Source organism: Lipotes vexillifer, unplaced genomic scaffold (assembly GCF_000442215.2).
Source record: "Lipotes vexillifer unplaced genomic scaffold, Lipotes_vexillifer_v1.1 scaffold268, whole genome shotgun sequence".
In the NCBI taxonomy this organism is placed as follows: Eukaryota; Metazoa; Chordata; class Mammalia; order Artiodactyla; family Lipotidae; genus Lipotes; species Lipotes vexillifer.
In genome coordinates, this window is record NW_006796561.1 from 441,409 (window position 1) to 467,447 (window position 26,039).

At 36.9% G+C, this 26,039-nt stretch overlaps 1 protein-coding gene across 1 annotated transcript in view; it reads right to left on the bottom strand.

Moving 5' to 3' along the window:
* Window positions 1-26,039, bottom strand: part of DMXL2 (Dmx like 2) — a 170,428-nt gene that overhangs the window by 75,462 nt on the left and 68,927 nt on the right. The window contains exons 12-17 of the mRNA XM_007468711.1: window positions 25,898-26,032; window positions 24,559-25,255; window positions 24,113-24,234; window positions 7,932-8,021; window positions 5,443-5,560; window positions 931-1,050 (exon numbers count right to left, since the gene is read on the bottom strand). Coding sequence (XP_007468773.1) covers window positions 931-1,050; window positions 5,443-5,560; window positions 7,932-8,021; window positions 24,113-24,234; window positions 24,559-25,255; window positions 25,898-26,032 — 1,282 coding nt within the window. The remainder of the gene's footprint in view (window positions 1-930; window positions 1,051-5,442; window positions 5,561-7,931; window positions 8,022-24,112; window positions 24,235-24,558; window positions 25,256-25,897; window positions 26,033-26,039) is intronic.

The following is a 26,039-nucleotide window of genomic DNA, read 5'->3' on the forward strand; positions in this document are numbered from 1 at the left end:
AGGCTCAACTAGGCACAGGTAAAGGTTCTATTGAATCATTTGGCTTTTCCAGCCCCAGTTCATGGCCCAGTTAGAACTGCTATTTACACAGTTATGTGATAATGTGGATTACAAAGAGAACAAAAGACATACACATTATTACTTCTCTGTATTAAATGTTTAGTGTGTATAAAATCATTAAAATTATGTAACCATCAGAAATAATAAAATATTTTCAAAACTCAAATATTTTGGGTTAATCAGTTTAAAGTAGATTCAGTGTGATATGGCTAACTATGCATTTCTTCATTTAAACAAGTATCTCTCAAAAAGTAAGTTTGTTTTAAAAAGAAAGATTTATAATCAATTTCTGTACCTCATATTACAGATCTTTTAATTTGCTAAGACATCAATATGAATATGTATAGCAAAAGCATGGCTGAAATAATTTTTTTAATCACTGCTGCATTTCCTAATATTCTACAAAACCAGTTCCCCTTTTGAACATCAGATACTCAATCACATTTTCTAAATAGCAAATCTCCTTCTTTTAGTGATGCTAAAGCTAATGTGCATGGTATCAGATGGCAGTGTGTATTAACCAACAAAAAAATACAATATTAGTTCTATGGGCAAAACTGATTTATAGAGACACGGTATCTAGAACAGAGTCATAATAGGCATTTAATAAATATTAATTAAAAAATAATCAAACATTTTTTTTAATATGTCTAATGTGCCCGTTGACTGGTTTGCTTTTAGATTAACCTGTTTCATTAATGATTTATGGCCTTGTAATTAAAAGTTTGGCCTATACATACTTCAATTCAGCAACTCAATTTACAGTTCACTGGATCTTCATTTTAAAGAATTAACCAACCTAAAGCATATCCAGTAAAAATGAATTTATTTCATATCATATCTACATAAAACTATAATATAATTACTTACCTAAACATGCCTGTACAGATTTAAGATGAAGGTGCCACATGTGGAGAACAGAGCAATTATTGCTGTCCTTTTCAATTACTACTAGAAAGAACTTTTCTGAAAATGGTGGTGGCCGATATCCTATTGTTAAAGGAAAAGAATATTTAAGTTAACGCGTTTCTAGAGGGTTAAGAGAAAGACGTTTTAAACAAAATCTCTTGATATGTATAGAAGTTGGGAGGAAAGGGAAGAATAGATGTATAGAAGCAGTTTTATATAACTTTTGTGCTAAAAGTTAGGTGGCTATCAAAGACTAAGGGCTACATCAAAAGTACAAAAGCGAACATGAAGGGATACCTATTGGTCAAAGAGTGGACAATTTGAGTATCAAAGAATAAAAATGAAAACAAAATGAAAAAAAATAAAATAAAAATGAATACAGTTTATTAAAACACACTGAGTTCATAAGAATACCAAAAGAGAGAGGGCACATAAGAAAAAAAGGAAAGGAAGGACAAGAGGACCAGAAGGAAGAACGGAAAGGAAGAGAGAAAGGAAGAGAAAGACACAGAGAGAGAATGCAAGAGCAAGAGAGGGAGAAAAAGAACAGGAGCAAGTCAGCCTCACTGGATGCCCCCTGAAGTAACTGGGGCACTAACTCCTTAATTGGAAAATTGGCAATTAAATGGAAAGAATGAAGTAAACATGTATCCTGCTTTTTCTATATGTAAAATAGCATTTTTTAAAAAATAATTAATAGTTATGGGTGGAGGGCCAATGATGGTGGTGCAGGAGAGACTTTTTAGAAATGTTATGCATTTTTTATGAAAAGACATTATTTGTGAACATAATGTTCCCTACTGACAACTGCATTTTTCATATATGAAAATGAGATTTACAAAGGACAACAAAAACTTTCTTTAAAAATGAAATAACCTATACATTATATGAAATTATGGGTGTGAAACTTTTGAAAATTGTGAAGCAGTATAGAATTTAAAGACTCCTTCATTCGATAAAAAAGGAAGGAAGGAAGGGATGGAGGAGAAAACAGAGAAGAAAATCCATAATGGCAACTCACTGGCAATGAGCATTGCTAAAACTCAAACTGTGGCCTCTAAATACCATGCTCAATTGAAAGGAACAGTTTGGAGGGATGACTCCATTCTTGCAAAAGCTATCTACAAGATAAGCCTGGCATATCTTGTTGTGCCTGAAAAAAAGGAAACTACCAAAAATAATGAGGTTGTGTCAAAAGGACTCAGGACCAACTTGAAAGGGTCTTCACTAGGCTAATACAGGACAATGTGAGAATTAGAATTATGACTGCAAACTGACTGAAAGATGCTAACTACGTAAAAATTCATGAGTGATAGGAGTGTATCTTTGTATGTGTATTATTCTTCAGTAGTTTTTCTAAAATGGGTTCATAATGATTCACAAAATAAAAAGAAAGACAACAACAACAATAAATTCATCTGTAACCACTAGCAGCAACCTGGGCACAAACTCCTTTGAAATCATCAATTAAAGGGAAAGAACTTTCCTAAAAATAACTCTATTTCAAAATAGCCAAAAAGCTGCCATTGATAAGGGAAAGCTTTTCCTTACAAATGCTTTCCAGCTAATAAATAAATGAGAACTGATAAAACGAGAAAATCACACTTGTGCAATCCTTAATGAAATAATTGATTGGAAAGCAACAATATCAATGGAAGAAACCATGAGATAATAGATTGCTGGCAAATTTTACACTGGTGCCACCAGGTGAATTTTCTGAATCTTAGCATCACTAAAAATGAGACATCCTAACATGTTCTTTCTTATGACCTTCTATGATGAACAAAGCAATACCTAGGAAGTTGAATCTGGGTCAAATCAAGTCTACAGAGGTAATTTGCACTTTACAGGAAAAATTTTAAATGACGTCACAAGTAACTGGTCAGAGAAATTCCTATAAAATAACTTTCTCTAAAACAAGTCTGTGGCATGATAAGAGTATAAAGGGAGATTACTTTAGCTTAAAAGACTCTTAAAAAATGAAACACAATGTGTGGACTCTATATGGATACGGATCCAAACAAATTAAGAACAAATAACCCTGACATTTTTTTGAGACAATTAAATGAAGTAAATCTATGGACTAGTTATTACAGAATTCTGAGAAATTTTGTTATTTTAAGAATGTAATAACAGCACACATGTAAGAAAGTCATTTTTAGAAATGCATAAAGTACACAGGAGCGAAACAACATGATGGCTGAGTTTGCTTTAAAATATTTCAGGAAAAAAGGAAAAGAAAAGAAAATAGGGTAGGTAAAGCAGGTGACAAAATCTTAAAATCATCAATCTAAGTTCTGGGCATAGGAAGGTTCATTTAACTACATACTCTACTTTTGTCTGTAATTGGCACTTTTCTTAATTAAAAGAGTAATTAATTTTTAACTAAAACTTAGAAAGTACAAAATACAGCAGGGTCAGGGAAGAAGAGAAATACACATTTCAAGTCCCTTAAGAAAACAGCTATAAAATCAAGAGAAACTTTGTACAAAAACTAAAGGAAAACCAAGAAAAGCATCAGGAAATCTTTCAGCCTGATTTCACAGTGACATAAAGAAATATCTGGGATTGACATATATACACTAATATGTATAAAATAGATAACTAATGAGAATCTGCTATATAGCATAAGGAACTCTACTCAGTGCTCTGTGGTGACCTAAATGGGAAGGAAATCCAAAAAAGAGGGGATATATGTATACATATAGCTGATTCACTTCGCTGTACAGCAGAAACTAACACAACACTGTAAAGCAACTATATCCCAACAAAAAGAAAAAAAAGAAAAAGAAAAAGAAATATCAAGGGAATTCCCTGGCAGTCCAGTGGTTAGGACTGGGTGCTTTCACTGCCATGGGTCCAGGTTCAATCCCTGATTGGGGAACTAAGATCCCACAAGCCAAAAAATATAAATATATATATCTCAAAAGAGGGAAATAAAATAATATTTTTAAATGCAGGTCTTCCAATTAAAAACATTATTTAAAAAAAACCAACCTTATATAAGCATTGTTTTCTAGTAGGTTGGCATGTATTCCCTGTTAGAAGTAGCATGATAATTGATAGTTAGATTTGCAGGAAAGCATATAAAAAAGTTTAACCCAAGTAAAGGTGAAATACTATGGAAAAGCACATTTTAAATCTATACAGTACTGTTATGCTATAGTGACACTGAAATAAAACTGAACGTGACAACTGAATAACTTAGAAAGAAGAAAAGTTCTGATCTATGAAGAAAGATGCATGAAAGGGAAAAAATTATTAGTCTGAGGGGTGAAAAGGTGTTTGAGCTAAGCCTCACAGAAGACAGAACTCATTCTGATTTTCCACTAAAGAAAACGAAATTAACTGTACAAATTCAGTAGAAATACCTTTCTTATATGACTATACATAATTCTGTGATAAAAGCTATACTAAGAAAATTAAATATGTCCTTCTAGATACTTACAATCTATAACCAAATGAGATAAAGTATCTGGAAACCCTTTGCAAACTAAAAACTATTAATCACAGAAAATGCATTCTTAAAGTAGGACATGTCTTTCCTACCTTCATACAGAAAGTATTCTACTCAATATATTCTATTTTCAAATTTCATTTTCAAATAGAACATGAAAGTTTTATAATTACAAAGTATATCTTCTAAAAGGAATATTTAAAGCTAAATAATAAAGTTTAAATATCATACGGTTTGCTCTTGAAAGGTCTTAGGAGAACTACTTTCTTTCAGAAGAAGAAGAAAGAAATACAACCCTTCAGAGAGGAAACTATGAGATGGTACCTTTAATTCCTGGTATACCATACAACATAATACCTAAGCATACCTAAGCTTCCTGGTATACCATACAACATAATATCTCCCTCCTATATTTATCAATAATCTTTAGTAACCTTATATTAATTGGCTTCCTTAAGCTACCAGAGGGATACTTACTACCAATCTAAACAATTTAATTGTAGAGTTGAACAACTGAAGTTAAGTTTTTAAACAATTAAACTAGGTTTCATAAATAACATTTCTTGGCAAAAGGCTATGTCACCAGAGAACCTGTCTTTCAAAATATAATTTTTACCCTCGTGTTCTTCACCTACAAAAAAGCAATTCTGATAGAACTAGGGTATTTTCCAAAAATCGCAAGTGATGACTTTAGATATAAAGATCCACACTCAATGAAAGTTTGGAGGTTTTCTAAGACTAAGGTATTGAACTCAAGACTATTTTTTACAAACTGTGTTTTGTTTTTGTTTTGTTTTTTGCGGTATGCAGGCCTCTCACTGTTGTGGCCTCTCCCGTTGCAGAGCACAAGCTCCGGACGCGTAGGCTCAGCGGCCATGGCTCATGGGCCCAGCTGCTCTGCGGCATGTGGGATCTTCCCGGACCGAGGCACGAACCCGTGGTCCCCTGCATCGGCAGGCGGACTCTCAACCACTGCGCCACCAGGGAAGCCCCTCAAGACTATTTTTTAACAGTACCTTGTGATGGTTGAAAAAATATTTCTGTTTCCTTTTTCTCCATATCTTCCTTATGTGGTTTATATCCTCTAATGAAGTCTTCTTGAAACACATGAAGCAACTGTGTATTTGAGCCACACTACAAATATGAAAAAAGTAAAGTTTTATCTTTGAAATTCTGTATCTTCCACCCACTACCTCCCCAAGAACCCTAATATAAAATAGAAGAAAAAAACTCTCTAACAATTTCTATTCTTTATAGAATGACTAATTAGAGTGGAAAAAGCAAGAGAAAAAATCATTAGATAAATTACTTTCAAAGATGCTATAGTCAACAGCAGAACTGTGAAACTCTAGTAAAAACAAATCAACAGGTTTGCATCTCAAAAAAAAAAAAAAAACAGTTAAGTAACCTAGGCCACTCTGAGTTCAAAAATATCAGGTCTCACGACTGGCTGGAGAAGGCCATGCAGACCATATTAAGCACACTACCACAGGTTCTTTTTCTAATTCTACTTGAAAACAAAACAAAACAAAAAAAACCCAGAAAGGTCCTCAAAGTATTTCCAATAAGTCTGTCTAGTGGGAATTATGAAGGATCCTATAACAGCCAGTAGGAATGACACATCTCTGAAGAAATGTATTTACATTTAAGTAACTAAGATTTCTAAAAGAACAGATGAAATATCACAGTCAGCTGATGCTACAAAATCATGTTTGGGACCACACAGAGAAGAAGAGTAAAGATAATCACAAATAGCTGCTTAGAATCACAAAAGTGAACTGAAATTCAAGGAAAGGCTAAATCCAAACAAAAGCTTATTATGGAAGTAGGTCAAGACAATTTGATGGCTGCCCCACAGATTTCAAGGAAGGCAAGCAGCTATGATAATCTTGACACTGAATGTATGGTCTATAATCTTAGAGAATAAAGCAAATCAGCCTCCTTTCATAGTATTGATAGAAGGAAATAAAATGACTATGACATTAGGTTGACCGACAAAATTTTTATGAAAGTTATAAGGTATTTTTATGTCTCTCCATACAGAAACATAAAAAAATCCCTTCACATTCATAGCATAAAAGGTCACCTTCCCCAGGGAAGAAAAATAAATGAAAGAAAAGGGAAGGGTGACACTTTCATGGATACAGAAATCATACAGCACATTGGAAACATAGAATGATTTATAAGTCTAAGCTATTTATCAGTGCTTGCAGTTTACCAGCCCTGTGATAAAGATAGCCACAAATGGAAAGGGAAAAATCTTCAAAAAGTATGAAGTAAAAAGCAAAATGCTAGGTGAAAGAGGTCTGTAATAATATCCCACGGTAGAGAGTAGAGAAGGGGCTACACTGGGGAAATGAATTTAACTCGCAGTTCATTAAAAATTAAGACATTTATGGGTTGAAGCTAATACACTCTTCTCCCATATCCCTATAGAGTGAAAAAAGGGAAATCACAAGTTAAGGGTTTCCTAGGAGGCGTTAGTAATTTGAGTCTGGCAGCCACATTTCTGTTGCCAAGAGCTGATGTGGTCATTTCTCTACATTGGTGGAAATTATTACATTTTCCCTAACAGAATGTGCAAGGCATCATGGAAAATAATGACATAACACTGTATTTGTTTTTAAATATGGTTGGCTCTTTCTTCATTTCCTTATTTGAAAATAGTTGGTAACTTCCTCATCAAAGTAACCTTTTTTCATATTTGGAATGAATATATTACTTCTATCCCCTTCAGTCCATAAACATGATCCTGAAGAAACAAATATGAGGGCTATGATGGGATTTACAAACTCCCTGTAGAGGGAAGGGTTCTCCTTCTTTTCTAGGTAGGAGCTAGGAAAGAACACTGCCTACACAAAAGACCTGTACTTAGAAAGTAAATGCATACTTTGATCCTACTTCTATCTTCATTTTAATGGATCTCATAAAAATATCTAATACTCAGCCTAACAAAGCAAACACTCTTAAAGCTGATGTCACCATCTACTGAGTTGAAATGAGTAACAATATAAAAAGAAAAACCACAAACCATGCCTCTATGCAGCTGTACTGTATTTTCCTTCATGGCTTCCCTGACTGAATCAAATGACCTTTAAACAGGAAATAAGGCTACAGATACAATTCAACTGGAGAAAAAGAATTCGTAAATCATTGGAGATTTTCACTAAGGAAATCAAGAGAAGTTGGCTATATTTAGTATCAAACAAGAGAACTATTCTGCAATGAAATATAGTTGACTCTTGAACGGCACAGGTCCCCTTAAATGCGAAATTTTTTCAATAGTAATTATTACAGTACTACTCAATCTGCAGTTAACTGTATATGCAGATGCAGAACTGAGGATCCAGAAAGCTGACCATAAGTTATATGTGGATTTTCTATAGTGAGAAGGGTCAGTGCTGCTAACCCCCAAGTTGTTCAAGGTTCAACTGTGTATCTTATGCATATTAAGCACTCTGGGATAAAGTATGTTAGTAACACCAATTCACAAGCATGGTTTTACTTGGTTGGTTATTGCATTGAGTTCAATAATGCAGCCAGGTCGAGCAGTAGACTGTTGGCTCACAATATTAAACACTTCTCCAATAAGTTTCTGTAAAAAAAAAAAAAAAAAAAGTTAATGATCAACAACATATGAATCTACTGTCAATATGACACAGCATCTCGGACATTAAAGGCCCTTCTAAACATTCACTGACTAACAAATGGCAATTCATACATTCAAAGAAATATTTCAACTTTCTTTACTCATTCTCATTTTAAAAATTAACTAAGGAAAAAAATCTATAGTGTTTACATAAACAGTATATAACTTCAAGGCATCTAGTTCTTTGAACATGTCTTCATTTAGCAACCTTAATGCTCCATGAGAGATCTGGCTGAGGATCTAGCCCTATGCCTATGTGTATGGTTTGCAGATCTGCAATGCCATTTAAAAGTACAACTCTGCCAGATCGAAGATAAGGGCAAAGGTTGAGAAGTGGGACTCTGTGTCTTGGTATGGGGATGTGTAAACTAAGAGGAAGCCTAACTTTGAATCCCAAAACCCCAAAACCTTTCTGCTGAAAAAAGAAGTTTTCCTTCTCCCTCCTTCCAAGCAAAAATATGTGCTTGGGTAGGGCTGAATTTATTGTTATGGGTATATTCACCCAAGATTCAGGATTTAAAATGTTAGCTGAGACACCTGGAAGTGATGCCAACAGTCTGCTGGGTTTGTCCACTTGAAATCTGGACTCAACTGTGGCCTACAGTTGGTGAGATTAAAACACTGGAATTTCTCTAACATATCATGAATCTTAGCTACTTAAAGTGTGGTCACTAGACCAGCAGCAACAGACCCCAAAGCTAATACATCTGCATTTTAACAAGCTCTCCAGATGATTCATGTGCAACCCCAACAGACTCCCCGCTGTCTCCATGCATCCAGTACTCATCAACTACTCCCCAACCTGCAGATTAACCACTTTACCTCCCTGTCCAAAAATCTCTAGTGCCCCTAAATCCACAGAGTAAAATTCAAAATTCAAGATATTTCTCATGGAATTCAAAAAAAAAAAAAGTTAGTCCCTACTCAGATCTACTAAAAATCTCATTTGAGGAAGAGCACAGCATGTGTCAACTTCTTGCTATACTTTAACTCAATATTAGTAGAGAAAGTAACTAGGAAAACTGCTGCTCTGGCTTAAAAGGAAAAAAATGAGAATAATGGAAACCTGACAGAAAGTCATCATGTTATCTTAAGAGTTTAAGGTCAACAATAAGGGTAAGGCTCTGTACTCTGTATTTTAAAAAGGCAAAAATCTCAGAATTAGGCAAGAATCTCAAAAATTTCAGCATAAGGCTCTGAAAGTCAAAATGGCTCAAGAAGTCTGGTGGCTTAAGAGACTTTGAAGATTTCTGACTATGCAACTGCAGATATAACTTATGAGGAAAAAAAACTTGGTCAGTTTAGTGAGTTGAATAGTATCCCCTCAAAAACTCAGGTCCACCCAGAATCTCGGAATGTAACCTTATTTGGAAATGGGATGTTTGCAAATATAATCTGTTTAAGGTAAGGTCACACGGGATCAGGGAGATAAATCAAATGTCTGGTGTCCATATAAGAAGAGGAGAGGACACTCAGAGAAAATAAAGCTGCGTGAAAACAGAGACAGAGACTACAGGGCTACAGCTTCAAGTCTAGGAACACCAAGTATTGCCAGGGGCCACCGGAAGCTAGGAAGAGGCAAGAAAGCTTCTTCCCCTAGAGCCTTCAGGAAGAACATGGACCTGCTAACACCTTGATTTCAGACTAAATGTACTGCAAATATAAATATATTTGCATACTAAATATATGCAAACAGCAGAACTGCAGAACATGTGAAACAAAAACTCATAGAACTGAAAGGAGAAATGGACAAATTCACAATTACAGTTGGAAACTTCAACACCCTTCTCACAGCAGCTGATAGAGAGCTAAGTAAAAAATTAGCAAAGGGGCTTCCCTGGTGACGCAGTGGTTAGGAATCCACCTGCCAATGCAGGGGACACAGGTTCAAGCCCAGGTCCGGGAAGATCCCACATGCCATGCAGCAACTAAGCCCATGTGCCACAACTACTGAAGCATGCACACCTAGAGCCCATGCTCCGCAACAAGAGAAGCCACTGCAATGAAAAGCCCGTGCACCACAACAAAGAGTAGCCCCTGCTTGCTGCAACTAGAGAAAGCCCGCATGCAGCAACGAAGACCCAATGCAGCCAAAAATAAAATAAATTTTAAAAAAAACTTAGCAAAGAACTAGAAGAACTCAACAACACCATCAATCAAAACAGAATCAGACACTGACAGAACACCCAATCCAACAATAGCAGAATATATACTTTTCAAGTGCCATGGAATGTATACTAAGATACACCATGTTCTGGACCATAAAAAACAAACCTCAATACATGTAAAAGGATTAAAATAATAAGAGTGTGTTCTCCTACCACAATGGGATCAAACTAGAAGTCAGTAACAGGATAACAGGAAAATCTCTAAATGCTTGAAACTAAATAGCGTACTTCTAAATAATCCATGGAATAGGAATTCTCAAGGAAAATCATAGTGAACTGAATGAAAATAAAAATCCTACTTATAATGCCTCTCAGGACTGAGACAAAAACTTATAGCACTAAATGCATACATTACAAAATAAGAACAGGGGAGACCCTCAAGATGGCAGAGGACTAAGACGTGGAGATCATCTTCCTCCCCACAAATACATCAGAAATACATCTACATGTGGAACTGCTCCTACAAAACACCTACTGAACGCTGGCAGAAGACCTCAGACTTCCCAAAGGGCAAGAAACTCTGCACGTATGTGAGTAGGGACAAGAAAAAAGAAAAAACAGAGACAAAAGAATACAGTGGGACCTGCACCTCTGGGAGGGAACAGTGAAGGAGGAAAAGTTTCCACACACTAGGAAGCCCCTTCACTGGTAGAGACGGGGTGGGCGGGGGGGGAGATGTTTCGGAGCCACGGAGCAGAGCTCAGCAACAGGGGTGCAGAGGACAAAATGGAGAGATTCCCGCACAGAGGATTGGTACTGACCAGCACTCACCAGCCTGAGAGGCTTGTCTGCTCACCCACCAGGGCAGGTAGGGGATGGGAGCTGAGGCTCAGATTTTGGAGGTCGGATCCCAGGGAGAGGACTGGGGTTGGCTGCGTGAACACAGCCTGAAGGGGGCTAGTGCGCCACGGCTAGCCAGGAGGGAGTCCGGGGAAAAGTCTGGAACTGCCTAAGAGGCAAGAGACCACTGTTTTGGTGTGCACAAGGAGAGGGGATTCAGAGCACCGCCTAGATGAGGTCCAGAGACGGGCGCAAGCCCTGCCTATCAGCGTGGACACCAGAGACGGGCATGAAATGCTAAGGCTGCTTCTGCAGCCACTAAGAAGCCTGTGTGCAAGCACAGGTCACTATCCACACCTCCCCTCCCAGGAACTTGTGCAGTCCGCCACTGCCAGGGTCCCATGATCCAGAGGCAACTTCCCCGGGAGAACACATGGTGCACCTCAGGCTGTTGCAACGTCACACCAGCCTGTGCCACTGCAGGCTCGCCCCGCATTCCGTACCCCTCCCTGCCCCTGGTAAGAGTGAGCCAGAGCCCCCTAATCAGCTGCTACTTTAACCCCATCCTGTCTGAGCAAAGAATAGATGCCCTCAGGTGACCTACATGCATAGGCGGGGCCAAATCCAAAGGTGAACCCCAGGAGCTGTGCAACCAAAGAAGAGAAAGGGAAATCTCTCCCAGCAGCCTCAGGAGCAGCAGATGAAATCTCCACAATCAACTTGATGTACCCTGCATCTGTGGAATACCGAAGTAGACAACAAATCATCCCAAAATTGAGGCGGTGGACTTTGGGAGCAACTGTAGACTTGGGGTTTGCTTTCTGCATCTAATTTCTTTCTGGTTTTATCTTTGCATTAGTTTAGTATTTAGAGTTTATTATTATTGGTAGACTTGTTTATTGATTTGGTTGCTCTCTTCCCTTTTTTTTAATATATATATATTTTTTTTCCTTTTTCCCTTTTTGGGGTGTGCATGTGTATATTTCTTCGTATGATTTCTGCCTGTATACCTTTGTTTTTACCATTTATCCTAGGGTTCTGTCTGTCCATTTTCTTTGTTTTGTTCTTTTTGTTTGTCTGTTTTAATAGTATAGTTTTTAGCACTTGCTATCATTGGTGGATTTGTATTTTGGTTTGGTTGCTCTCTTCTTTCTTTTTTTTTCTTTTCTTTATTACTTTTTAATGTTTTTTATTTTTAATAATTTTTAAATTTTTTAATTTTAATAACATTATTTTATTTTATTTTTTCTTTCTTTCCTTTTTTCGGCTTTTCTTTCAGCCGTGTGGCTGACAGGGTCTTGGTGCTCCGGCCAGAGGTCAGACCTCAGCCTGTGAAGTGGGAAAGCTGAGTTCAGGCCATTGGTCCACCACAGACCTCCAAACTCCACGTAATATCAGATGGCAAAAGCTCTCCCAGGGATCTCCATCTCAATGCTAAAACCCAGCTCCACTCAATGACCAGCAAGCTACAGTGCTGGACACCCTATGCCAAACAACTAGGAAGACAGGAAGACAACACCACCCATTAGCAGAGAGGCTGCCTAAAATCATAATAAGGTCACAGACACCCCAAAACACACCACCAGACATGGTCCTGCCCACCAGAAACACAACATCCAGCCTCATCCACCAGAACACAGACACCAGTCCCCACCACCAGGAAGCCTACACAACCCACTGAACCAACCCTAGCCACTGGGGACAGACACCAAAAACAATGGGAACTATGAACCTGCAGCCTGCGAAAAGGAGACCCCAAACACAGTACGTTAAGCAAAATGAGAAGACAGAGAAACACACAGCAGATGAAGGAACAAGGTAAAAACCCACCAGAACTAACAAATGAAGAGGAAATAGGCAGTCTACCTGAAAAAGAATTCCGAGTAATGATAGTAAAGATGATCCAAAATCTTGGAAATAGAATGGAGAAAATACAAGAAACGTTTAACAAGGAACTAGAAGAACCAAAGAGCAAACAAACAATGAAGAACAACACAATAAATGAAATTAAATATTTTCTAGAAGGAATCAATAGCAGAATAACTGAGGCAGAAGAACAGATAAGTTACCTGGAAGACAAAATAATGGAAATAACTACCACAGAGCAGAATAAAGAAAAAAGAATGAAAAGAATGGAGGACAGTCTCAGAGACCTCTGGGACAACATTAAACGCACCAACATTCGAATTATAGGAGTCCCAGAAGAAGAAGAGAAAAAGAAAGGGACTGAGAAAATATTTGAAGAGATTATAGTTGAAAACTTCCCTAATATGGGAAAGGAAATAGTTAACCAAGTCCAGGAAGCACAGAGAGTCCCATACAGGATAAATCCAAGGAGAAACACGCCAAGACACATATTAATCAAAGTATCAAAGATTAAATGCAAAGAAAAAATATTATAAGTAGCAAGGGAAAGACAACAAATAACATACAAGGGAATCCCCATAAGGTTAACAGCTGATCTTTCAGCAGAAACTCTCCAAGTCAGAAGGGAGTGGCAGGACATATTTAAAGTGATGACAGGGAAAAACCAAGATTATTCTACCCAGCAAGGATCTCATTCAGATTTGACAGAGAAACTAAAACCTTTGCATACAAGCAAAAGCTAAGAGAATTCAGCACCACCAAACCAACTTTACAACAAATGCCAAAGGAACTTCTCGAAGCAGGAAACACAAGAAAAGGAAAAGACCTACAATAAAAAACCCAAAACAATTAAGAAAATGGTTAATAGGAACATATATATCAATAACCACCTTAAATGTAAATGGATTAAATGCTTCAACCAAAGACATAGACTGGTTGAATGGATACAAAAAAGACCCGTATATATGCTGTCTACAAGAGACCCACTTCACACCTAGGGACACATACAGACTGAAAATGAGGGGATGGAAAAAGATATTCCATGCAAGTGGAAATCAAAAGAAAGCTGAAGCAACAATTCTCATATCAGACAAAATAGACTTTAAAATAAAGATTATTAGAAGAGACATAGAAGGACGCTACATAATGATCAAGGGATCAATCCAAGAAGAAGATATAACAATCTTAAGTATTTATGCATCCAACATAGGAGCACTTCAATACATAAGGCAAATGCTATCAGCCATAAAAGGGGAAATCAACAGTAACACAATCATAGTAGGGGACTTTAACACCCTACTTTCACCAATGGTCAGATCATCCAAAAAGAAAATAAATAAGGAAACACAAGCTTTAAATGACACATTAAACAAGATGGACTTAATTTGATATTTACAGGACATTCCATCCAAAAACAACAGAATACACTTTCTTCTCAAGTGCTCATGGAACATTCTCCAGGATAGATCATACCCTGGGTCACAAATCAAGCCTTGGTAAATTTAAGAAAACTGAAATCATATCATGTATCTTTTCTGACCACAGTGTTATGAGACTAGATATCAATTACAGGAGAAAAATCTGTTAAAAATACAAACACATGGAGGCTAAACAATACACTACTTAATAACCAAGAGGCCACTGAGGAAATAAAAAATTCCTAGAAACAAATAGACAATGAAAACTTGAAGACCCAAAACCTATGGGATGCGGCAAAAGCAGTTCTAAGAGGGAAGTTTATAGCAATACCATCCTAGCTCAAGAAACAAGAAACATCTCAAAAAAACAACCTAATCTTACACCTAAAGCAATTAGAGAAAGAACAAAAAAAAACGCCAAACTTAGCAGAAGGAAAAAAATCATAAAGATTAGATCAGAAATAAATGAAAAAGAAATGAAGGAAATGACAGCCAAGATCAATTAAACTAAAAGCTGGTTCTTTGAGAAGATAAACAAAATTGATAAACTATGAGCCAGACTCATCAGGAAAAAAAGGGAGAAGACTCAAATCAATAGAATTAGAAATGAAAAAGGAGAAGTAACAACTGACACTGCAGAAATACAAAAAATCATGAGGGATTACTACAAGCAACTCTATGCCAATAAAATGGACAACCTGGAAGAAATGGACAAATTCTTAGAAAAACACAACCTTCTGAGACTGAACCAGGAAGAAACAGAAAATATAAACAGACTGATCAGAAGCATTGAAACTGAGACTGTGATTTAAAATCTTCCAACAAACAAAAGCCCAGGACCACATGGCTTCACAGGCAAATTCTATCAAACATTTAGAGAAGAGCTAACACCCATCCTTCTCAAACTCTTCCAAAATACAGCAGAAGGAGGAACACTCCAACACTCATTCTACGAGGCCACCATCACCCTGATGCCAAAACCAGACAAGGATGTCACAAAGAAAGAAAACTACAGGCCAATATCACTGATGAACATAGATGCAAAAATCCTCAACAAAATATTAGCAAACATTATCCAATAACACATTAAAAGGATCATACACCATGATCAAATGGGGTTTATCCCAGGAATGCAAGGATTTACCAATATACACAAATCAATCAATGTGAAAAACCAAAATAACAAATTGAAGGAGAAAAACCATATCATCATCTCAATAGATGCATAAAAAGCTTTTGACAAAATTCAACACCTGTTTATGATTAAAACGCTCCAGAAAGTAGGCACAGAAGGAACTTACCTCAACATAATAAAGGCCATATATGACAAACACACAGCCAACATCATTCTCAATGGTGAAAAGCTGAAACCATTTCCTTTAAGATCAGGTACAAGAAAAGGTTGTCCATTCTCACCACTGTTATTCAACATAGTTTTGGAAGTTTTAGCCACAGCAATCAGAGAAAAAAAAGAAATAAAAGGAATCCAAATTGGAAAAAGAAGTAACTGTTTGCAGATGACATGATACTATACATAGAGCATCCTAAAGACGCTACCAGAAAACTACTAGAGCTAATCAACGAATTTGGTAAAGTAGCAGGATACAAAATTAATGCACAGAAATCTCTTGGATCCCTATACACTAATGATGAAAAATCTGAAAGGGAAATTAAGGAAACACTTCCATTTACCACTGCAACAAAAAGAATAAAATACCTATGAATAAACCTACCTAAGGAGACAAAAGACCTGTATGCAGAAATCTCTAAGACACTGATGAAAGAAATTAAAGATGATACAAATAGATGGAGAGATATACCATGTCCTTGGATTGGAAGAATCAACATTGTGAAAATGACTATACTACCCAAAGCAATCTACAGACTTAGTGCAAGTTCTATCAAAATACCAATGGCATTTTTCACAGAACTAGAACAAACAATTTCACAATTTGTATGGAAACACAAAAGACCCCAAATAGCCAAAGCAATCTTGAGAAAGAAAAATGGAGCTGGAGGAATCAGGCTCCTGGACTTCAGACTATAGTACAAAGCTACAGTAATCAAGACAGTATGGTACTGGCACAAAAACAGAAACATACATCAATGGAACAAGATAGAAAGCCCAGAGATAAACCTACGCACATATGGTCACCTTATCTTTGACAAAAGAGGAAAGAATATACAATGGAGAAAAGACAGCCTGTTCAATAAGTGGTGCTGGGAAAACTGGACAGCTACATGTAAAAGAATGAAATTAAAATACTCCCTAACACCATACACAAAAGTAAACTCAAAGTGGATTAAAGGGGCTTCCCTGGTGGCGCAGTGGTTGAGAGTCCGCCTGCCGATGCAGGGGACACGGGTTCGTGCCCCAGTCCGGGAAGATCCCACATGCTGCAGAGCAGCTGGGCCCGTGAGCCATGGCCACTGAGCCTGCACATCCAGAGCCTGTGCTCCACAACGGGAGAGGCCACAACAGTGAGAGGCCCGCGTACCGCAAAAAAAAAAAAAAAAAAGGCGATTAAAGACCTAAATGTAAGACCAGACACTATAAAACGCTTAGAGGAAAACATAGACAGAACACTCTGACATAAATCACAGCAAGATCCTTTTTGACCCACCTCCTACGGAAATGGAATAAAAACAAGAATAAACAAATGGGACCTAATGAAACCTTAAAGCTTTTGCACAGCAAATGAAAACATAAACAAGACAAAAAGACAACACTCAGAATAGGAGAAAATATTTGCAAATGAAGCAACTGACAAAGGATTAATCTCCAAAATTTACAAACAGCTCATGCAGCTCAATATCCAAACAACCCACTCCAAAAATGGGCAGAAGACCTAAATAGACATTTCTCCAAAGAAGATATACAGATTGCCAACAAACACATGAAAGGATGCTCAACATCACTAATCATTAGAGAAATGCAAATCAAAACTACAATGAGGCATCCCCTCACACCAGTCAGAATGGCCATCATTAAAAAATCTACTAACAATAAATGCTGGAGGGAGTGTAGAGAAAAGGGAACTCTCTTACATTGTTGGTGGGAATGTAAAGTGGTACAGGCACTATGGAGAACAGTATGGAGGTTCCTTTAAAAACGAAAAATAGAACTACCATTTGACCCAGCAATCCCACTACTGGGCATATACCCTGAGAAAACCAGACTTCAAAAAGAGTCATGCACCACAATGTTCATTGCAGCTCTATTTACAATAGCCAGGACATGGAAGTAACCTAAGTGTCCATCGACAGATGAATGGATAAAGAAGATGTGGCACATATATACAATGGAATATGACTCAGCCATAAAAAGAAATGAAATTGAGTTATTTGTAGTGAGTGGATGGACCTAGAGTCTCTCATACAGAGTGAAGTCAGTCAGAAAGAGAAAAACAAATACCATATGCTAATACAAAGATATGCAATCTAAAAAAAAAAAGAAAAGTGGTTCTAATGAACCTAGGGACAGGACAGGAATAAAGACACAGATGTAGTGAATAGATTTGAGGACATGGCTAGGTGGAATGGTAAGCTGGGACAAAGCGATAGAGTGGCATGTACATATATACACTACCAAATGTAAAATAGATAGCTAGTGGGAAGAAGCCGTATAGCACAGGGAGATCAGCTCGGGGCTCTGTGTCCACCTAGAGGGGTGGGATAGGGAGGGTGGGAGGGAGGGAGATGCCAGAGGGAGGAGATATGGGGATATATGTATACATATAGCTGATTCACTTTGTTATAAAGCAGAAACTAACACACCATTGTAAAGCAATTATACTCCAGTAAAGATGTAAAAAAAATAATAATGTAAAATATTCACTACATGTTGAAATTCTATTTTGGATATATTGGATTAATGAAAACATGCTATAAAATTAATATCACCAGTTTCTTTTCACTTTTAAATGGTTGCTAGAAAACTTTAAGTTACATGTATGGCTCACATTATATTTCTATTGTACACTGCTGTTCTAGAAGCATCAAGAGAAAGAGAGAGAGAGGGAGGGGTTACTAATAAAAGAATAAGAGTATTATAGGTATAAGACCTCTTATCAAAACACTGGAGGACAGAAATAACGGTCTCTAAATTTCTGAGGGCAAAAAAAAGATCTTAAATCTAGAATTTAATATCCAGCCAAACTTATCAATTAAATATGAAGGGAAAGGGACTTCCCTCGTGGTCCAGCAGTTAAGACTCTGTGCTCCCAATGCAGGGAGCCCAGGTTCGATCCCTGCTCAGGGAACTAGATCCCACATGCTGCAACTAAGAGCCTGTATGCCGCAAATAAGACCCGGGGCAGCCTAATAAATATTTTAAAAAATAAATATGGAGGTAAAATAAACACTTTTCCAGCCATGTTGGATTCAGAATGATTTCAGAATCCTTATCTACCAGGCAACCTTTCATTTTAAAAAATTTACAATATTTGAGGATGTAATCTATCGACAGTACAGGAGAGAGAAAAGCAGCTCATGGTCCAGGAAACAGTGGTGGAATTCCAGGTGTGAAATGGAGAGGATGACACGTCTGCAGCACTCCGAAAAACACAGCTCAAATTAAAACACCAGATCAAAAGACCCTAAGAGGAATTCCTCCAAGAAGAGAAAGAGGAAGATTTAACAGGCAGGACAATTAAGAGGCTGGGAGCTCTTAGCCCAGTGGGGAAGAAGACTTAGGGTTTTTTTTCCTCTCCACAAGAAAAAAGAAGCCCAAGAAATTAGAAATGCCAAGAAAACAACTGAAAAATTAGAGAAAAAAGTTTTGATTTAAATACAAGACGAGCAAAACTGTGGCCTGATCACTTGATGGAATATAAGAGAGGTCATTTGACTTTAACCCTTTGGACATTCTCCGTTGAGAGAATCTGTGACAAATCAGTGACAAATAGTTGAAATGATCACATTTACATAATTGTAATTAGATGGTTACTAGTTTCAATTTTTATAATCAAACCATAAGACCTAATTTTACTTATAGAATAGAACATGCATGTCATAAAAGACATTGTAAAGGTAACGCTCCAGCTGGCAGAAGTCAAGTTGAAAGCAGGAGGAGGGAAGGGTGAGTGCAGGGGTGCGACTTTCTTCGTTTTACTTTGGGATGATACAAGAGATACTGTGTAAAGAAGATGGAACGAAAATACAGGATTATGTATACATCACTTAAAAGTATAAAGGCAGCTAATAGAAAAACCACACACACTAATACAACTAGCAAAACTTAGTGGAGAGAGAGAGGCAAGTGGAACGTGAGCTGAATTCCCTGTCTATCAAAGAAGATGGAAATGACTTGATTTCTACTGCTGGTAAATTAAGAAACTGAAATCTAAGCACATCATTTAGAATTATGGTGTTAACTTATCAAAAGAATTAAAAACAAAAGGTTTAAAGGGGTTTCCAATAAAGTGTGGGAATTGGGTAGGGGAGGTGATACAGAGTTTTTATTTAATAACAGTACAGTATATGCTCTTTGAATTTTGAAACTGTGCACACATTTAAAAATGTTTTTGAAAATACATTTATAAAAAATTGATGTTAACAGGTATAAAGAAAGCCTCAATTAAAGAGTAATTCTTCCCTAAAAAACAAAAAGAAAATAAGAACATTTTCAAATCAAGAATCTAAGCTCCACCTGCTATATAAAATAAATAAATAAATAAATGAAAAAAAGAAAAGGAAAAAAAAAGAATCTAAGCTCCTAGGACTTCTCTGGCAGTCCAGTGGTTAAGACTCCATGCTTCCACCACAGGGGGCACGGGTTCGATCCCTGGTCCAGGAACTAAGATACCACATGCTGCACAGCTTGGCCAAAAAAAAAAAAAAAAAAACAGAACCTAAGCTCCTATCTCAAGAAACCTAGTAAACGAAAACCAAAATAAATCAAGGGTAAGGAAGAAAATAATAAAGATAGGGCAGATACTAATGAAAATTATAACAAAACGAAAGAGTTCAGTGAAACAAATAGCTGGTTCTTTAAAAACAATAAATTAACAAACTTCCAGCTGAAAAGAAAAAAAGAGGGAAGATGCTAATAACCATATTGTTAGCATGTGCCCCTGATGTAACACAAGAAGTGTACTTCACACACCTGAGGTATTTTTCCCCAAAACTCATAACTCCAGTCTAACCATGAGAAAAATAGCAGACAAACCCAAGTCGAAGGAAAATACAATAAAATATCTCACCGGTACTACTCAAAACTGTCAAGGTCATAAGAAAAAGCTGATGAAGATGAAGAAAACTTAGAAACTGTCCCAGATCAGAGAAGACTTAGGAGACATGACAACTAAATGTAATATGGTTTTGTGGATGAAGTCCTGGAACATTAGTGGAAAAGGACATTTGTGGGAAAAAATCAGTTAAGTCTTAATAAAGTCTGGGGTTTAATTAATCATATCACACCAATAACTTTATTAGTTGTGACAAATGTATTCTGGTAATATAAGATGTTAACGATAGGGGTATATGGGAACTCTGCAGTATATCTCCAACTTTTCTGTAAACCTAAAACTATTCTAAAATTAAAGATTTGTTTGAAAAATTAAGTCACTGAATTAATTATTGTTTTCAGAGTACAAAGAGAAAGAGAAAGATAGGCTCATTAACAGAGGCTGATGGTTTAATGTTAATAAAGATCAGGAGAATAAAGAACTCCTAATTCCTACTTTGTCTCTGGTCTTCTATTTCAAGAATTTAGCTTGCAAAAGTAGAAAGGACCAAAAATTTTCTACAATGAATAAGTATTACTTTTTAACTTTAAAAAAAATATGAAAATGGAGGGTTTAAGAAAAAAGTACATTGGTAAGTACACTGGAGCAGAAGACCAAGATAAATTTTAAAATTCCAAGAATGTATCCAACTGCTCTAAATGAATTTATATTTTCCTGGAAAAAATAATGCCCAGGTTATTGAGAAATTTTGCCAGTGAGAACAATGAACCACAGAGGATGTTCTCTCTGAGAAATCATGGGGATTGCCACAGCCAAAAGACTAAAAACAGGCAAAGATTCCAATTTTCCAAAAGGAAAATAACATACTTCTGTAAGTCAGTATAAAGAGCCTGATGTCTATCTAGTACAACGTTTTAGTCATCAAGAGACATTAGGATACACACATTCAACCTACTATACATTAAAACAATCATCTCCTACAAATCTGACTTCCTTTTTTGACTGCAAAAGATTTGGCAGACAGGGTGCATTTTACTTCAGTGAAGTACACCACAAGCTGCCTCATGCAAATCCTTGGGATAAGCTGGAGAAATATTCTAGACAATAAAAATGGAGAAAGAGGGCTTCCCTGGTGGCGCAGTGGTTGAGAGTCCACCTGCCGATGCAGGGGACACAGGTTCATGCCCCGGTCCGGGAAGATCCCACATGCCACGGAGCGGCTGGGCCCGTGAGCCATGGCTGCTGAGCCTGCGCGTCCGGAGCCTGTGCTCCACAACGGGAGAGGCCACAACAGTGAGAGGCCCGCGTACCGCAAAAAAAAAAAAAAAAAAAAAAAAAAAATGGAGAAAGATTTCAAATGTATACTGCTAGGTTCTTTCTTCAGTCCAGTACTGTTTAACATTTCTGTAATTGACTTAGATGAAGATGTAGAACAACACTCATCAAATAGGCCCGTGATATGAGTCATAAAGCAGTAACACATAAAGCAGTAACAGAATCTGGATTCAAAAGGATACTGAAAGGATGTACTGTTGAGCTGAGCCTAGCAAGGTGAAATGTAATAGGGAAATAAGTCTATATTTGGGTCCCAAATTCAAATGCACAAATACAGAATGGCTTACTAGCAAAAAAAAAAAAAAAAAGACTCCGTGATATTTAATTGAAAGTCAGCTAAATATGAATTACATACAAAGAATGTGGCATGCCTGCCCAAACATAATAGTATCTACTGAGAGACGGCACAATACTGCTATATTCTAGTGATCCTACAATGCCCGGTGTATAAACAAACGGAAAGCTGCTCAGAAGAGTAACCAGGGTCAAATATATAACAGTTAGATAAATTTATAGGCAGAGGAGCAGCAGGTTTGGCCTGAGGAAAAAAATTGGGGGGTTCCAACATAGGTGTCTGAGGTGCTCTCACATGTAAGAAATCTTAGACTTATTCTAAATGGAACTAAAGCTAACAAGTAGAATTTAAGGATTACAAGTTTAATTTCAATATAATAGTGATGGTGATTCAAAGACAGAATGAGCTGCGTTTAGAGTTGAGCTTCCCTCCTTGGGGGCCAGATGACAAATTGGCAGGAATGTGGTAGAGACAAAGTATCAGATGGCTGGTTAGACTAGGGGACCTTTAAATCTTCCAACTCTATAATTTTAAAGATGCTACTTTTCTAGACTTTCTCTATGCCGAACTTGCGGCTTCAGTCCAATTACCACTGTTTCTGGAACAAGCCTTATTTATACACGTACTTTCCTGTACCCGCTCAGGCTATTCTATCACTCAGCAAAGACCAAGGATTTGTCTTTCTGAATCTATCAAAAATGAACTCAAATACTGTCCCTAATAAAAACTTCTATGCCTACCCTACTCTGATCTCTCTTGCCCCTGAATTATGAAATAGTGTTTGGCAGTTAATGACATACCAACTTCAGATACCTCTGCTTCTGTCTTAAACCGTTATTTAAACTTTTATAATAATTTCTCTCCTCTGCTAAATTTAAATCCCCTTAAAGGCAGACACTATTCCCTACCCGTCTAGGGGTACATGGCAGACATTCAAAAACAGTCTTTGAGGGACTTCCCTGGTGGCGCAGTGGTTAAGAATCCGCCGGCCAATGCAGGGGACACGGGTTTGAGCCCTAGTCCAGGAAGATCCCACATGCCACGGAGCAACTAAGCCCGTGCGCCACAACTACTGAGCCTGCACTCTAGAGCCCACGAGCCACAACTACTGAAGCCTGTGCGCCTAGAGCCCATGCTCCACGACAAGAGAAGCCACCGCAATGAGAAGCCTGTGCACCGCAACGAAGAGTAGACCCTGCTCGCCGCAACTAGAGAAAGTCCATGAGCGGCAATGAAGACCCAATGCAGCCATAAGTAAATAAATTAATTAATTAAAATTAAAATTAAACAAAACAAAAACAGTCTTTGATTTTCAATATTGGAAACATTTTTATTAGAACAGTTATTTTATTAAAAGGCACGTTTTTATAGGTAAATGGAAAATTCACCATTCAAATCTGAGTACTGGCTAATATGCATGACTTCCAGTTCAAATAGAGAACTACCAGAATGAGACATTGTCACCCACTGATAACATATTCTAACCAGAGGACTTTTAAAATAGTGAATCAAGCTCAGAAAAGTCCAAATTTTCCAACCTAAACATAGAGGTTGGTAAAGCTGCCTTAAAACCTTTCTTGAGCAAAAAAAGATTAACAGAACCAAACTAAAGAGTGAAAAATGTCAAGAAAAAAATCACATTTTAGGAAAAAATCGCATTTATTTCTTTAAATGTAAAACGTATTGATGTACGATGTGATATACAGACTGTAATTTTTTTTTTCTTTTTCATCACACTGTGTGGCTTGTGGAATCTTAGTTCCTCAACAAGGGACTGAACCTGGGCCACAGCAGTGAAAGTGCCAACAGACTGTAATTTTGATTCATGTAAATTGGAACACAAATTAAGAAAAAACAAACTGGTCACACAGAGCCCAGAACAGATGCTCACTCCCTGAACACCAACTAACAAATAAATGTCCTAGACAAATTAAAAGAGAATTCCTTATTAGCTTAGATATATTAATAAAGATTAGGAAATACTTACTGAAGATTCTGGATCTGACAGTTCATCCAATAATTTTCTTGCATCTACCACAGCTTGGTAGAGTCTCAGATTTTTGCCATCAGAAGCAACAAAGCAAGCACTCGCAGAATTGCAATATGTGCCTGAGAAAGTAAACACTTTGCATTATAATATATAGTTTATTTTTATTACTGGCTGAAGTATGAGAAAAAAATATTCACACTTCTCTTTTTAGACATAACCATGGTCCAGAAACACAGATACAATTAATAGATATAAAATTATTAACCAAAAAAATTCAACAGATAGGTTATGAGAGGGAAAAGATGAAAAACAAAAGTCTAGAAACTCTAAACTTAAGTCTGATGCCTACATTCTGAATACTTATTAAAAATCTTCCTAATGACAAATATAAACCATTTTGTATATAAATAACTGTTTTAAAGCTTTTTTAAATGAACACTTACCAAGACAGTAACTAGGAATAAGAGTTGGAAGCCAAGCAACATTAGAGAAGGCTGAGGTATGTAAAGAGTTAATTCGCGCCAACTCCGATACTCCTCCGGTGTATGACAAAGGTCCTATTGGGTCCACGCGCCACAGAATAAGTTCACTGTAGATGGCATTCGGGTCGTGAAATGTACGTGTTGCTGCATTTCTGAGAGGTTGTTTCGAGGAACCCTTTATGTGTCTTACAGGATCCATTAATCTACTTAATTTATTGTCTGAGTCCCACTGAAAATCTGATTCAGGAGTCAGCAGAGCATTATGATGAGATGATGTCAATAATAATGGTAAAACTGAATGACATGCCAGGTCATTGAGGTGAAATCTATGACCACAATATCTAAATTTGTGAGATACAGTTAGAACAGTGGTAAAGGCAGACTTATCAGCAAAAGTGACTGCCCATTGATTTAAAGAGCCATCTATGTGTTTAGAGACCATCATTACTGTGGGAGCTAAAATGTTCATATTTGTACTGTGTGGTCCAGAATGCAGCTGTGATCCATGAGGACTGCATTCAGCCATCATGTCTTGGTGTAACAAAGTGTGGTGAGAATCTTTTGCAGCATTTATACAGGCATACATCATGATATTTTTACTAAGAGAGCTTGCATCACCAGATGGAAATGCAACAGGAATCCGAGAAGAAAAAGAAACCTGAAAAACACAATTACATGATTCAGTGCAAGCAGTCTGCCTCCTCTCAAAGTCTTCCAAAAATACTTCCATTTTCAAACTGTCAAACCTCAGCTTCCTAGCAAAATATATCATTTTCGACCTTATTATGGTCTAATCTTTTTCCTCTATTTATATAGTATCATATATTCATCGCGTATGAGAAAACTGAAGAAATAATTTCAAGTATTTGAAACTTGAAACTTGCCTGTACATCTAGATGACTACAACCATAAATCTAAACAAATACTGTTCAGAAAGATAACTGATAAAGATAGTAGATTTAATTAATAAAACTGAAGAAGTGGAGGGGATGCATCCTGAGTCGCATTTTTAGGGTAGTTTCTTAAGTTTATTCAAAATATTGTGAATTCCCAGAAAAAAAAATGAATACACATACATTCAAGTACTCAGTATCACATTTCAAAGCCAAATTCACTTTACTTAAATTAATCAAGTTTATAAAATCTGTGGTCACTGACCCCCTTTGGTAGCAAGTTATTCTCTTCTCAGTTGCTTATCAAAAATAAAGTCATTGAGTATTTCTGAACACCTGCTAAATCTGAATAGCAACTGTTTTACTTTTTTAAGAAGTGTAAAAATTGCTTCATCAGTAAAGTATACCTGGACTTGTCTAAATATTCCAGGATTATATTCATCCAAATACTTTACATGCCACACTAGGAAGGTACCATCTACCGGGTGTATAGTAAAAAGCATGTCAGGATTCTTATTCCATTCAGTTAGCAGCATTTCAATCTTCCGA